This window comes from Malania oleifera, chromosome 11 (assembly GCF_029873635.1).
Source record: "Malania oleifera isolate guangnan ecotype guangnan chromosome 11, ASM2987363v1, whole genome shotgun sequence".
Classification (NCBI taxonomy): Eukaryota; Viridiplantae; Streptophyta; class Magnoliopsida; order Santalales; family Ximeniaceae; genus Malania; species Malania oleifera.
Window position 1 is genome coordinate 35,019,492 of NC_080427.1, and position 16,837 is coordinate 35,036,328.

At 36.2% G+C, this 16,837-nt stretch overlaps 1 protein-coding gene and 1 pseudogene across 1 annotated transcript; both read left to right on the plus strand.

The window, feature by feature from the left end:
* The first annotated feature begins 31 nt into the window (after positions 1–31).
* Positions 32–12,033, plus strand: LOC131167466 (protein disulfide-isomerase SCO2-like). Its single transcript, XM_058126270.1, has 5 exons — positions 32–109; positions 841–1,083; positions 8,993–9,253; positions 10,206–10,332; positions 11,810–12,033. The coding sequence occupies exons 1-5, from the start codon at positions 32–34 to the stop codon at positions 11,911–11,913; spliced, it is 813 nt and encodes a 270-aa protein (XP_057982253.1). The 3' UTR covers positions 11,914–12,033.
* Positions 12,034–15,826: 3,793 nt separating this feature from the next.
* Positions 15,827–16,837, plus strand: LOC131167467 (probable glutathione S-transferase; annotated as a pseudogene).

A 16,837-nucleotide genomic window follows, 5' to 3' on the forward strand; every position in this document is an offset into this window, starting at 1 on the left:
TGGAAAATTATGCCCCGTATGCATACACACAATGGTACGAGCCGAGACAGAGGAAGGTCGGAGACGCCGACCAGAGGGGAATCCAAGTAGATTGAGGGGCTCGGACAAGGTAAATCGTCACTAGGGAACGCAAATAGAAGGGGTCCGAGCTGGTTGTTAGATAGAAGAGATGCTGAGCTGGTTGAGGGCTCGGACGAGACAACCCGTCACAGGGGAGCTCGGGCAGATGGTGCTGAGCTGGGGTCGTCAGAAGAGGCCGAACAGAGTGAGCGCGTGGGCAGGTTGGCCATTCGCAGGTTGGCTCTTCGCAGCTCGAGTCGTCGTGGGCCGAGGCGTGGATCACGTGGTAGCTGGGCTGGGTGCTGGGCCGAACTCCCTTAACGGCTCATTGTTGCTTACGTGTTAAGGGGCCACTTGTAGTAGAGCGCAGGGGGTATTCCAGAATAGTTAGTTAGAGTTTGCTAGGTATAAAGTTAAGGGGAGCAGGAATAGAAGCTAGAAAATTGGGAATTTGTTTGTCTCTTTGTTTCGTTTGGAGAGTGGCTCTCTCGAACCAGCCAACCTGTAACTTCATTTCCATTTTTATTGCATTCAGTAAATCTCCATTCAATCATTCATTCCATTCATTCTAATTTCTTATTGAAATTCATCCATTCATTTTTTTCATTCCATTTTCCTATTGAAATTGATCCATTCATATAGCTCATACGGGTAGATTCATTACACACAAAAAATACAAAAATTAGAGAAAATTAAAAGGGAGAAGAAGAACATGATTTCAGAGCTTTAGTGCCGTCGCCTGCGTGACCAACAATCGTTCCGATTTTGATTTGCTAATAGGGAAAATTACAGAAGACAGATCGACCTCTGCTCCTTTGTTTCTTGTTCATCTTCCACCACCACCACTTCTTCTTCTCCACCTCCTTTCTCGTCGCTGCTGCTGTCAAGAACAACGACAACCCCATCATCGTCTCTCTTCCCTCCAGACTACAGCTGGCGGTCATGTCATCTTCTTCCTTCGCCGGCGAATTTGAGGCAAAAGTGCCCGTCTCTCCGGCGAGGCCTGGTTCTTCTCGCCACGCAGTAGATCATTGCAGAATTCATTGACGAACAAAATCCTGAAACCGAAAACAGATTGACGTCTCCCCGCACTGTCGTCGGTGTGATTGTTTGCAGCAACATCCCACTTGCCTCATTTGGGACCGTCACACCGTCTCCTCAACTGTCGCACGCACCATATCCCCTGTTCTACACTCGCATCTCCCCTGTTCTGCACTCCCTGCTGCATCTCTATCTGCAAAGAATTAAGGATTTCTTGTATTTTTTTAGAGGTTTTCTTGTGTTATGACCATGTGAGCAACCAGAAAATTATGAACACCAGAAATTTACGTGGTTAGGTCAATATCGACCTACGTCCACGGAGCACATCACAAATTCACTAAAATTGCCGAAAAAATACAACTCTCTTCTTCCTCTTACTCTCTTCCTCCTTTCTTTCCTTTCTCTGCTCTTTGTACATCTCACAACTCTCCACAACTCTCTATTTATAAGGTTTGGAATCAATTACAATTAAATACAATAAATAAATAAAAAGTTTCATCCATTTAAATTAAATGGTGGATAAATGGTGGATAATTGCTCCAGCTAACAACGCGTCTCCAGCTCCTCACGCTTTTCCAGTTACGTCTCCCGGCTTAAGCTACAACAATCTTCCACTTGGAGACGGAGACACCTCCTCAATTAGTATCATGAATAAATAATGTGCTCAAAATATGTCTTCAGGCATGAAGACCAACTGAAGTTGAACACAACTTCAACTTCTCTATAGTCACCACCTGCCGGATTTCCGCTACCTTGGATTTTTTCAAGTGTCATTACGCCATCCTTTATCAGAGATCTGACGAAGTGATAACGCAATCCAATATGCTTAGTTCTGGAATGAAATGCGGAGTTCTTTGCTAGATGTATCGCACTCTGACTGTCACTATACAAAACATTCATCTCGTGCTTTAATCCAAGCTCCGTTAACAAACTCTGAAGTCAAATCATCTCTTTACTAGCTTCTGTCACTATTACATACTTAACTTCTGTAGTGGAAAAAACAACAATTTTCTGTATCTGTGACATCCAACTAACAGCTGTTGTACTAACAGTGAATATATACCTGGTGGTGCTTCTGCGATGATTAATTTCACCTGCAAAATCAGCATCTACAAATCCTTGCATTTTCAAATCGCTTTTGCTGAAACATAGACACTTATCAATAGTGCCACGTAGATATCTCAAAATCCACTTCACTGCTTCCTAATGTGTATTCCCTGGATTTGACATATATCTGCTGACAGCTCTCACTGCTTGGCCAATATCTGGTATGGTACCAAACATAGCATACATTAGACTTCCAACGGATGAGGCATATGGTACCTTAGCCATGAAGTTGTTCTCTTCATCTTTTTGGGGAGATTGATCCTTTGAGAGACAGAAGTAACCTGCAAATGGTGTATTTACAGTCTTGGCGTTGCTTATGTTAAAACTCTGTAAAACACGGCTGATGTACTCTGACTAAGATAACTGCAACGTGCCTTGTTGCTTATCACTAGAGATTCGCATCTTAAGAATCTGCTTTACAGAACCAAAGTCTGATGTACTCTGACTAAGATAACTGCAACGTGCCTTGTTGCTTATCACTAGAGATCCGCATCCCAAAAATCTGCTTTACAGAACTCATGTCTTTCATATCAAATTCCTCTGACAATTACTACTTCAATTTTCTGATATCTTCTATATCTGATCCTGCGACTAGCATATCATCAACATATAATAGTAGAATAATATAACTAGCACGATACCTTTTGAAGTAGTAACAGTGGTCGGCATTGCACTTCTGAAAATTGTTCCTTTGCATATAGCTGTCGAATTTCTTGTACCACTGTCTAGGAGCTTGTTTGAGATCATACAAACTCTTTTTCAATTTGCATAGATTCTCTTTACCTTTTACTGAAAGTCCTTTTAGCTGTTGCATATAAATTTCCTCATCAAGATCACCGTGAAGAAATTTCGTCTTCATATCCAACTGCTCAAGATGTAAACCTTTTGAGGCAACAATACTTAGAACAGATATGATGGTTGTCAGTTTGACAACTGGTGCAAAAATATCAGTGTAGTCAATTCCTTTCTTCTGTTCGAAACCTTTGACTACTAACCGAACTTTATACCTCTTGGATCCATAATGCTATTCTTTGATCTTGTATACCTATTTGTTGTGAAGAGCCTTCTTACCATTGGACAACTTAGCTAATTCTCATGTTTTGTTGAAATTAAGAGACTTCATCTCATCTTTCATTGCAAGCTCCCACTTGCTCGAATCTCCTGCCTAACATGCTTCAACATAGCATTCAAGTTCTCCTTCATCTGTAAGAAGTAAATGGTTCACATACCTCCTGTTCGGTACATGTTGTCGAGAAGATCTCTTAAGCTCTGGTGCTGGAGTAGGAGGTGGTGGTGCAACAAACTACTCCACATGTTCCTCTGCTTGAGGAATCTCAGTATTCTGCTGAGGATTCTCGGTGTTCTACTGACGTGTCCTTACATCTTCTAAAACATCATCCACATCTACAAAGGTTGTTTTAGAATCTGTATATTCTGTTGTGTGTCTATCTTTGCACATCACCTTTTCATCAAAAATCATATCTCTGTTTCTGATTACTTTTTTATTTTCATCATCCCAAATGTGATATCCATATTTATCTCCACCATAACTGATGAAAGTGCATTTCCGGGATTTCGGATCTAGCTTATTCCTGACATGATCATTGATATGTACATATGCAACATAACAAAAAACTTTTAAATATGAAAGTCTTACCTCTTTGTTATTCCAAACTTTTTCCGGTGGACTATAGTCCAATGGTACTGATGAACTCCTGTTAATCAAATAAGCTGCTGTGTTGACTGCTTCTTCCCAAAACATCTTTGGTAAGCCTGACTGTATACGCATGCTTCTGGTTTTTTCTGTCAACGTTATGTTCATTCGTTCGGCTACGTTGTTGTGTTGAGGCGTACCTGGCACAGTTCTTTCCATTTTGATACCATGCTTATAACATAATTTCTTGAACTTGGTGTCAATATACTCACCACTGTTATCTGTTCTCAGCTTCTTGATTTTTTAACCAGTTTCGTTTTCTACCATTGCTTTCCAAATTTTAAAAGCATAAAAAATATCAGATTTATATTTCAGGAAGTAAACCCATACCTTTCGTGAATGATCATCGATAAATGTGATGAAGTAATGCTTCCCTCTTGTGGACGAAACGGTTGTTGGTCTCCATACATCTGAATGGACTAGCTTAAGTCTCTCTTTCTTTGGGGTACTGATGTTTTTGTGGAAACTGACTATCTTCTGTTTCCCAAATATGCAATTCTCACATGTGTCAATCTTCACTGATTGTAAATCACTCAACTTACCCTTTGAGTGCATCACCCTAAGTTCCTTCTCACTCAGGTGTCCGAGTTGTTGATGCCATAAGTTGCTATCATCATTTCTTGTAGCAACTGTAATAGACATGTATGCATCAGGAGTTACATAAAGAGTACTATTTTTCTTACCTCGAGCAATTGTCAATGTACCCTTCGATATATTCCATTCATCACCAATGAAAGATATGTTATTGATCGACTGAGATCAAATTCTTTCTCAGGTCTGGAATATACATGACATCTTTTAGTTTCTATGCTGATCCATTCATTTTGATCTTTACTGTTCCCATACTGGCAATGTCTCAAGGTTGATCATTGCTCAGATATACTTTATCGAAATTACCTAATGTATACTCCTCTAGGTAATCTCTGCTGCAAGTGGCATGAAATGAAGCCCCAGAGTCTAACATCCAAGACTCTTTTTTGCTCTCCAAAGAGCAGATCAACAAATCATCATTTTCTAAAGCAACATTAGCTTCTGTCTTTGCCCTCGTCTCATATTCTTTCTTTAGACTTCTACATTGATTCTTATAATGACCAGTTTTTCCACGGTTCCAACACTCAATAATTTTTGTGCCATTGGAACCTGTGTCCTGAGAACCTCTGGGATTTCTAGATTTAGACCGTCTAAGCCTAGATCTTCCGCGGTTGTTTGATCGTCCATGCCTGTTTCCTTTGCATTGACTTTCCATGTTCAAGGCTGAACTCGAAGTGGAACCATGGTTTGACTGCATTCTTATTTTCTTCGTCAAAATCATGCTGACAACCTCATCATATACAAGTTTTGATTTTCCTGCGGAGTTATTAAAGACAGTAACAACACCATTCCAACTTTCGGGTAACTGATTGAGAATCAGTAGGGCACGAATCTCATTATCAAATGTTATCCCGATTGAGGCGAGTTGATCCGACAACTCATTGAAATTATTCAAATGTCTGCTAAAACTTTCACCTGCAAACATGCTCATAGTAAATAATCTTTTCATTAGATGTATCTTGTTAGTGGCTGATGACTGCTCGTACATATTTGAAAGCGCATCCATCAGAGACTTGGTGGATGATATATGCTTGATATTGAATGTCACAGACTTTGACAACATCATTCTGATGGCTCCAGTGCTTTTCAATCAAGCAACTCCCACTCGTCCTCGTTCATAAATGTTGGCTTACCCTTCAATGGTAAGTGCAATTCCTTCCCAAATAATCTTCTATCTGCATTTTCCAGAAACCAAAATTGTTGCCATTGAACATTTAGATTTTTGAGCTCTTTTCGTTTGACATCTCGATTCGCTGATTTAGAGGTGGAATTAGTTCAAATGGATAGCACGGTTGGATCCGAAACGGTCGAAAACCCTTAGAAATGGTTCAAGTTGTTCGAAAAATGGACCCAAAAAGACTTCGAAAAGCTCGGTTAAAGTTTAGGTCAAACTGGTCAATGCTGACGTGGCACTATAGGGCCGACTATTGGCATGGCACCGTTGGCCCGCACTTTGGGCCTATCGGCTGACGTGGCAGTGTGGGGCCCACTTGTTGGCATGGCGCGCTGACGTGGCGGCTGCCTCAACGCCGTTGACGTGGCCGGATTCTGAGGCGGCAGGTCGGATACAAATCTGGGTCCAGGTTGGGTTTTTGGGTCGGGTTGAGACGGTTCGAGCGAGGAAGACGCGTGGGCGCGTGTGTGGCGCGTGAGCGGCAGGTTACCGGTGCGTGATCGGCGCGTGGCGAGGAGTCGTGCTCTGGCTAGGCGCGTGGTGGCACGTGTAGCTTCTTCTAAGCTCCTTTCGAGCTCCGGCTGCATGGTTGGCTTCGTCTTGGCGAGGTGAAGATGATGGTGGCCTCAAAAAATAATTTCGAACCATTGGATAGAGCTCTGATTTTGGTGTACGACTCCGATCTGGCTTTTCCTGCTCCAATCGATCTCTGATATCACTTGTTAGGACCCTGTGAGCAACCAGAAAATTATGAACACAAAAAATTTACGTGGTTTGGTCAATATCAACTTACGTCCACGGAGCACACCACAAATTCACTAAAATCGCTAAAAAAATACAACTTTCTTCCTCTTACTCTCTTCCTCCTCTCTTTCTTTTCTCTGTTCTCTATACATCTCACAACTCTCCAAATCTCTCTATTTATAGGGCTTGGAATCAATTACAATTAAATACAATAAATAAAAAAAAAGATGTTTCCATTTAAATTAAATGGTGGATAACTGCCCCAGCTTGCAACGCGTCTCCAGCTCCTCACGCGTTTCCAGCTACGTCTCCTGGCTCCAGCTACAACATCTTGTGTTGAATTTAAAAAAAAAAGAAAAAGAAAAAAAGAAACATAGATATTGGAGGTAATTTGTGGATTTCGTTTGTGCTCATTATTTACACTGTTGGAGGGTTTCTGTTTAACTTGGGATAACTGGTGCATGTTCGTGTTAACTGAGTTTGAAGAGGAATTGAAAACAGGATCTATTTATGAGAATTGAGGATTTCTTGTGAAATTAATTTGAAGAGGGATTGAATCTGCCCTCATAAAATTGAGTTTTAGTCGTAAAAGTCTTTGGACTTTTTGAGTTTGATTTGTGAGACTTAAATTATCCGTCAAAATATAAAGTGTTTACAGTGTTGTTTTGTTTCTAAAGTTATGATTGTTTTGTTCTTGGAAAATTGAGCAATTGAGAGTTTTTTGCATTTGAGGATGGTTGTTGATTCAGTTATGAACTAATGGCAAATGATGTGCGTTTCAAGTCACATGTGGATAAAGGTCTGCAGCGGAAGCATACAATCAATCACGAAACAATCAACAACCACTAATGCATGCATTCGACGATGAAATATACACAAGACACAATCAAACAATGATAAGAAAAATAAAAAATACAACTAGACACTACAAAAAAATTAATTTCTAGTGACGAAATTATTAGTGATGGATTCAATTTCGTCACTAAAAGTGGGGATTAGTGATGGTCTTAACAACCACCACTAATACGACACTATTAGTGACGAATTTGAAACCGTCACTAATAATTTCGTCGCTAAAAATCAAAAAATATCGCGAAAAAACATTTTTTGCCCAGAAATTATCTCGGAAAAATATTAGTGACGATTTTTGTAGTATTAGTGACGAATCAAGTCCGTCACTAAAAAGACACTTATTAGTGACGATTAAATAACTATCACTACTATTATTTTAAAAAAATAAAAAAAATTATTTCATAATATTAGTGACGAATCATCAAAATTCGTCACTAAAAGATACTTACTAGTGACGGATTTGAGAATCGTCACTAATACTTCTTTTATTTTTAAAAAAATAAAAAAAATTTATTTCACAATATTAGTGACGAATTTGAAGATTCGTCACTAAAAGATACTTATTAGTGATGGATTTTAGAACAGTCGCTAATACTTCTTTTATTTTAAAAAAATAAAAAAAATTATTTCATAATATTAATGACGAATTTGAAGATTTGTCATTAAAAGACACTTATTAGTGACGAATTTAGGAATCATCACTAATACTTCTTTTATTTTTAAAAAATAAAAAAATTTATTTCATAATATTAGTGACGAATTTGAATATTCGTCACTAAAAGACACTTTTTAGTGACAGATTTAGGAACCGTCACTAATATTTCTTTTATTTAAAAATAATAATAAAAATTTATTTCATAATATTAGTGACGAATTTGAAGATTCGTTACTATTAGCCTTTATTAGTGATAGATTTAGGAACCATCACTAATGCCTATTTTATTTTAAAAAATTTTAAAAAATTATTTCACAATATTAGTAACAAATTTAAAGATTCGTCACTATTAGTCTCTTATTAGTGACGGATTTCGGAACCGTCATTAATACTTCTTTTATTTAAAAAGTAAAAAAGATTTATTTCACAATATTAATGATGAATTTAAAGATTCGTCACTATTAGCCCCTTATTAATGACAGATTTGGTAACTTTCACAAAACCTTCTTTTATTTAAAAAAAATAAAAGATTTATTTCATAATATTAGTAACAAATTTGAAAATTTATCACTATTGGCCTTTTATTAGTTACGGATTTGAGAACCGTCACTAATACTTTTTTTATTTAAAAAAATAAAAAAAATTTAATTCACAATATTAGTGACGAATTTAAAAATTCGTTACTATTAATCCCTTATTAGTGGCAAATTTTAGAACCATTACTAATACTTTTTTTATTTAAAAAAAATAAAAAATTTATTTCACAACATTACTGACGAATTTAAAAATTCATCACTATTAGCTTCTTATTTCCCAAATCATCACTAATACTTCCTTCCCATCCTTTATATTCAGATAATCGGATTCTCTCTCTCTACATTATCATATGAAAAGTTAAAACGGTCGATTTTGCTGCACGTTGCCGCTAAACCCTAGCAGTGCCATCTTCTGTTGCTAAAAACCCTCATTCCTCTCGTTCCATTCCCCTCCTCTCACCGTTCGCATCCACGCCTCCGACCTCCCATCTCGCCCATAGTTTCCTCGGTGGTTTCAGCTTCCTCCGCCCGCCGATGTCTCCAGCGGCCTTCGGGTCAGCTCGTACTCGGACTCCTATGCCGTCGACAGCTCCTCTAGGCGAAGCGGTGCAAACGACACTGTGAAGGTGAATGCGAAGGGAAAGCGATGGTCCCGCGACCGAGAGAACTATTTGGCCGACGACAGTGATGCTCTTCCACTTCCTATGACGTTTCCTTATTCATCTCCGGTATTGCAGGACGAGATCGATCGTCGGCTCCTTTGCGACCCGCAAGTTGAGGTCTTTTTTCCCCCCTCTGGTTTCTTGAGTCATTTAAGTTCAAGTCTTTAGATTAGAATACCTTTTGTTGGTCCTATACAAATAATGGAAAGAGTGAAATTATTGGAGTAAACTACAGGCGTCTCTTCGAAGGTTTTGACCGTGACTTTGAAAATTCTTTGATTCGTCCAAAAATGCTGGGTTTATTATGCGTGCAGTGCTATTGTGGATGCTAACGACACAGTGATATGAATTCCTTCCAGAAACTAATGTGGAAAGTGTGGAAATGTCGTTAGTGTGCGTGGGAATTCTCTGATTGTATAACATCCTACTGAACGAAAATTATATTGTTCCTAGTTAATATTTCATAAGTAGCATGTGCAAATGGCTGATTCATCGTTCATCTAGAGACCCATTTGCTTGATCAAATACAAATCAACCGTGCCACATTATATCTCAGTTAAATAAGTTTTTTTATTTAAGTGCTACATGCCTTTTTGCTACTTCTCTATTTTATTTTTTATATTTTATTTCTGTTTTCTGATTTTTCTTTTTTGTATGGATCATTTTTTCGCCTCATTTGTAAAAGGATAAATCATTGTAATTTGTTGTTCCTAATTCCTAAATAAGATATCTATGAGTTGGAAAAAAAAAAAATAAGGATGACCATATAATTTTGGACTATGTTTGTCTTGTCATTTTAGCATTTAGGGATTCTTTGTAAAGATACAAAAGCTTGATTGCCACTTCTAATTTTGGTAGCTGGGGTTGAATATAGCCTAATGATCCTATGCACTGGTGGTTTTGAGACTATTGTGCATGCATTGGTTGTGTTGGATGATGCTAGATAGTTAGATGTGAATCTGAAGGGGTTTCTGTAGCATATACTTCCTCGCTGCCCCCCTTTCCCCAAAACCACTTTCACTATTTGGCCTAATTTTATCGTTTCGATTGTTTTTTTTGGGGGTTGCAGGACTGTAACGAAATGGTTTACGAATGGACTGGAAAATGTCAGAGTTGCCAAGGATCAGGATTTGTCAGTTATTACAATAAAAAGGGGAAGAAAAGTGTCTGCAAATGCATACCATGTCTTGGAATTGGTACTTTTCTTCTTCAAGGCATTGATACTTATGCAGCTTGAGTTGTTAACTTGGTTTAGGTTGCATGAAGATATAGAGATGCATGTGCCTGTGCAGAGAAACACACACTTTGTCTGCATATTGCACAATGCTGCTCCTTTTATTTTAACCATAAATCCTACTGCAATACTTTTTGGGAATTTTAATTAACAGAATCATTAAAGGACTTGGGAAAGCTTAATAGCAAATGTCTTTGTCATGTACAAATATATAAATTAGAGAAGGAAAGAAATTTCTTGTCAGCAAAGGCTTGATAATTGTTTTGTTACTGAAGGTTGTATAAGTATGTTCTGTAAAAGGCTTACAGCATGGAACAGTGAAGACCCTAGCTCCTCCCTTTTATTTTACTGAAAGTTAACCATAAATGCCTGTCCTAAAAACCTGAGTTAGTTTGTGTGCCAACAATACATATCGTGCGTTTAACAATAGAAATAAAAGATGTATTTTTTAGAGTAGCAGTGTTATTGAAAAGAAAATTATCACGCTGCTTTGTGTTTTTTACTTGAATGGAATAGCTTATATTTTCACTTACTATTTGAGAGCAAGCAACAATGAAGACAATAATGATATAGCTTATGCCATAAAATTATAACAAACCCGTTAGTTAAAATTATGAGAGATGGTTATGTTTGTCTTGTTCATATTTTCATAATGATTGATACTTAGTTAAAATTTTAGAAGTTCCACATGTTGAAAATTTCATTTACTTTTTCCTTGTGATGTTTTACTTCCTAGAAAAAATGCTTGAGTAAACCTTGGCCATTTATTGATCAAATGGTCCATACTAATCCATAAGAAAATGACATAAAGAAGCAACCAACATTGCTTGTTAAATTTTTGGTGTGAAATCTAACCTGGTATCTCTCCATTGATATTTGGCTCAGTTTTCCTACCAAAAAACAAACACTTCTTTACATATTCTCTCCATTGAAATTAAAAAAAAATAAATATCATTCAGTACCGATGTTACTCCAAAACTCCCCAAGAACCCCTTTCAAAACCATAACTCAAAACCACAACTAGTGCATGGCATTGTCAAAAGAGAAGTTAAGAAGATTGCGAATGGCCTTTATGAATTGAACCAGGATCAGTGTCTTTTCCCAATAAGATGAGTTCTAGTTAGCAGGTCTCTGGAGCTTGGAAACCAGATTGAAAGCCCTATTGGTAGCTCAATCAAGCTCTCTAAAAAGTAAGATGCTCTAAAATTTGAGAAAAGATTGCAAAATATATTACTTCACAACTTTAGTTAATTCATTTTATGACTCTATGTTTGTTTTTTAGGTGTGGGATGTTGTGCTAGTTTTTAGATAACATGGACAAGTCAATTCATTTGCTTAAGATGAAGGGCTTGATGTTCAGTCCTACAAACATTTGCAAGAAAAATTTAGTGTTTACATACGCATCTAGGTAAGTAATCTCAAACCTTTTTGGTGCTCAGTGTGGACGGCGCAGTGGGTTCGGATCGACATTCCTCCAGGCTTCTCGACCCCGCTTGACAATTGGTGCCCAGCGTGGACACGGGAGCTCGACATTATATGCTGACAGTATGCTCCAGTCCCCGCCTCTAGCTGGCTGCGCTTGAAGCCATTCTGAACAAGCAAGCGCAGTTCGAACAAATGCTGCGCCGATCTCGACCAGATGATGCAGGTGGCTCCTCTCTTTAAAAGGTATGTAAAACATAGTTTGAACTGCATGCTGGTAGATCTGTTGCTTGCTTAATTCTATTCATATGCTGAATTGTGAATTGTTGGGAGATACTAGAACTGTATTGCTTGTGCTGTTAGGACTTGATTTATCTTTTCTGCAATTTCATATATGCGTAGACAGACCTTAGGTTGTGTGCTACTCGTGCTGGCTTAGTTAAACTTAGGAAGAACTTTTGTGGTTTGCATGTTTGGAAAATGTTCTATTTACAGACGGCATGTTGTCGAAGGTTTGTTAAATTTCAATGTTTTCTTAACCTTCTCCCAAATAAATCTTCCAAACACTATAACTTAGAAGTAATACAGGAGCCTCCCAACTCCTTAACTGAAGATCTAACAACATTAATCTCTCAACTTAAAACCCAATTAGGGAAACGAAGATCAAGAACATACATAAAATCTAGTAAAAATAAAGATCTATATCCATAACAAGTAGGTTCATTAATTTAGATGGTGGCTCCTCTCATTAGAAGGTATGGAAAACGTAGTTTGAACTACATGCTGGTAGTTCTGTTGCTTATTTAATTCTATTCATATGCTGAATTGTGAATTGTTGGAAGATACTGGAACTGTATTGCTTGTGCTGTTAGGACTTGATTTATCTTTTCTACAATTTCATATATGTATAGACAGACCCTAAGTTGTGTACTACTGCTGCTGGCTTTGCTAAAATTAGGAAGAACTTTTGTGACTTGCAAGTTTGGGAAATGTTCTATTTACAGACGGCATGTTGTCGAAAATTTGTTAAAATTCTTCCAAAATAATCAAAGTCATATACCATATTTGTAAGAATGATTATAGTGTGCTGAATGTTAAAACATTTTTGAAAGGATGAGTGAAGTTCAAATGAATTTTTAACTTCATCTTTAAATTTACTTTTGCACATGATAAGTGAAAATTCTATCAATAATGGACTCATTTGCATTATTTGATTATTATAGTTGTTTTTGAATCCTAAAGAAGTCATGTAAACCATTATCAACATCACAATCTATTTTTTCATAGAACTATAGTTTGATATAGATTGTTAGTGGGATATATAAACACATTACATTATTTAATGTCGATTATATGAAAATCTTGTGCACTCATAAAATTCATTAATTACTGGTTGGATTATTTCTTTGACAAAACCCACTCCTCATCGACAAAATTCAGACTGCTCTAAAACCTTTCTCGCTATTTCCTGGTCGACGAAACTTGGCTTTGTCGACGCTGCCCTATTATGCCCTCGTCGACGAATCCCTTATGTTCGTCGACGAGGCCTCTGATAATTTCCTTTCCTCTTTATTATTTTAAATATCATTTTTATTTAGGTTATCACATAGCCCGCATTTCATACATTTAATATATATTTGCATAGAATCTCATGCCACACAGTTTAACAATAAAATTCATATATATTCCTTACAAAATAAGCCAACCCATAATTAACATTTGTATGCTGAAAATACATTTCATTTCTTACTTAATTCCTTATAAAATTTCTTTCACTTTCATTCGTTTACTTTCACATATACATAACTATATCGACAATCCTAAATTCTGAAAACATAAATTTCATGGCTAGCATTTTAAACCCACATAAAAACGAATATATATAAATAACTCATAATCCTTTTTAATTCATAAAAACCTGATTTAATATATAAATTTCTCCTTTACCTGAATTCCTCGAATTACACCGACAAGAATCCCACACAGATGCCTGCGGCGCTCACCCGGACCCTGATTCAAAAACTCTAGTTTTATTAAATTATTCATAAATAAAAGACTATTTAAATATTTCCTAGGGCCATCATTTTCAGATTAATAGTTATACCCACAAATATAACTAATTTGTTAAATTTTTTAAATTCTACTCTCGCTTTGGAGTGGAGCCTAGAAAATCCTAATTGAAAATTTACCCACCTCAAAATGACGATAATTGCGACTAAGACCACGTGGTGATGCTCGATCGTCGATTTAACAGCATATTTAAAGAGAAATTGAAAAAATAGGAAAAAGTTACCTTTTCCCAGGAGCAGTGCCTAAGTCGTTCCTACGACAAATCTGTTCCAGTAGAAATGTCGGTAGCGGAACCAGGAATCTAATGACACCTTCCGTTTCCCGATTCGCTGTAAATCCGTCAAGAAATTGAGAGAGAGAGAGAGAGAGAGAGAGATGGAGACGGAGCTAGCTGAGGGCACCCACACGAATTGCCCGGGGGGGGTGGAGGCGGTTCTGTTCTGAAGATCCAATTTCAATCTGGATGAATCATCCAGATTGATTTATGATATATATATATATATATATATATATATATATTATAATAATTTACATGTATATATACATATATATCTTATTTCAATTAGTTTTTTTTTTCCTTTATATTATTTCTTTTTATTTATTTATTTAATTCATCAATTTAATAATGTTTAACTAATTAATTGATTAATACTTTTAATTAATTCATTAATTTTATTTATTATTTTTTCTAATTATTTTAATTATTTTAATTTTTTGGGTCTTTACATTATATATCTATATATATATATATATATATATATATATATATATATATATCTCGATATAAAGAAACAGAAAGACATATCTATGAAAATTAGAAATATTATTAATATAATATTCAGAGAAACAGTTTATGTTAAGTAACATAGGTATAAGCTATACTGTACATTATTTATATGTGTTTTCTCAGATTCAGATATTAGGGTGTTTCTAAATCAGATTTTACAAATATGTAAACTAACGTGCCACACACGAGCAATAGCATATTTTGTCTTACTAAGTGTTGTGTCTCATTCGAGTGATTTAACATTTTTTAGATGATCCAGTTAGACGAGATCAGACTCGTAAGTAGAGGGGACTGCAGTACTGCCCTGACTGTAGGGTGAGTATTTTGGATAGTCATTTTTGAGTAGTCCTTAAGTCTTGATGAGGGTATTTTTGGAATGGTTGTGTATGCATACTTTGGGAAATATTCTGACACTCTCGTATTGTATGTATTGTTATGGTTGTATGTATTATGCTTCCAGCTGTTTAGGTAGTTTATTGTGTCTCAGATTTCACGGGACCTATCTGAACCGTGATGTTGGTTTGATTTGAAATTAAGATATATCAAATCAGTAAAATTTTACAGTTAATATATATATATATATATGTAATAAGGAAAAAAATGACATGTAAAATCAAGTCGTTACATCTCACATGTCCAATTGTTGAATCCTTCTTTTCAAATTTGAATTTTGAAATTGAAAATGCTTACCCATTTTTTTATTTTTGTTTCCTTTTCTGTATTTTTTAATTTTTATTTCTAATGCAAATTTTATTTTTTCCTTTATTTTCATTTTATGAAATAAAACTTATCTAATTTTATTATGTTAGTCTCGTATAAAATTGGTTGTCTATAATTATTTATTGTCAAATTTAGTAATAGATTTTTATATTTTCATATATAAAATAAAGTAAAAATTAAAATTAAAATTAAAATTCATTATCCCTTCCACATCTTGTCCCCCAAGTCCTACTGAACCGCCCACCAACCTTGACTATTTCTTTAATTTAATATATTTAAGACCCAACAACTAATCTACATTAACTTATTCCCTAGAATACAATATAATAATGGCAATAAAAAAATTGGTTGCTTGCTTGGCTGCAAGAAAAATTTCACCCTTAGCCCTCCTCTATATAAGGACGTCTCCAGAGAATTTTAAGTGGCAAATTAAAAGAAAAGGGCAGATCGAATTAAGATGGGAGAAGAAGTGAAGGTACTACTGCGACTGTTGGCTAGCGCTTTCAGTCAGAGGGTGGAGATTGCCCTTAAACTCAAAGGCATACCTACGACAGCATAGAAGAAGAAGACATAAGGAACAAAAGCGAGTTGCTGCTGAAGTCGAACCCGGTTCACAAGAAGATTCCGGTTTTCTTCCATGCCGGAAAACCCATCGCCGAGTCGCTTGTGATTCTTGAGTACGTGGATGAGACATGGAAGACCAATCCCATCTTGCCTCAAGACCCATATCAGAGAGCCATGGCTCGTTTCTGGGCTAAGTTCATTGATGAAAAGGTATGTATGTGTGTGTATATATAATATTTTATTTGCAGCGAGGAGAGATTTCAAATCCCATACCCAATACTTAGAATATGAGAGGGATTTTTATATTTGACTGTAATATAAATTATATTAAAAATTATCTAAATTCTTCCTTCAAGGTCTGAAATTGTGTTGTGATAGAAAATGAGAATCAAAGTTATTTGGAATATGGAGAGAGAGAGAGGAGAGAGAGAAGCAAAAGCCTTTCACTTTGTGTATTAATTGTCTTAGAAAATACTTATGTGCAAGTTTTTAGTATCTCTTTTTTGTAGTTAAAAGTATCCAGACTCATATTAATTTATTTATTGTATTGCAGTGTATGTCTTCGATTTGGAAAGCTTATCATGGTGATGACCAAGCATCGGAAGAAGCGCATGATTATCTAGAAATACTTGAAAATGAGCTCAAAGATAAGAGATTCTTTGGAGGAGAGTCAATTGGATTGGTGGATATTGCTGCCATCTTCATAGGTTATTGGATGGGAGCAATTCAAGAAACACAAACAATAAAATTGTTGACAAATAAAAAGTATCCCAAATTATACAAATGGTCTGAAGAGTTTATTAGTGCTGTCAAGGAGACTCTACCTCCTAGGGATAAACTAGTTGCTTTCTACAAAGCTTACTTCGAGGCTACTCATGGTTCTAAAAATATATATGTCCTATAA

Excerpts from the sequence above, each read along its gene's own strand:
- LOC131167466 (XM_058126270.1), top strand. The coding sequence starts at position 32 with ATGGTACGAGCCGAGACAGAGGAAGGTCGGAGACGCCGACCAGAGGGG. Across the intron at positions 1,084-8,992 it reads CTGGTTCTTCTCGCCACGCA|CTTCCTCCGCCCGCCGATGT; the intron begins GTAGATCATTGC and ends CGGTGGTTTCAG. Across the intron at positions 10,333-11,809 it reads CATACCATGTCTTGGAATTG|TGTGGACGGCGCAGTGGGTT; the intron begins GTACTTTTCTTC and ends TTTGGTGCTCAG.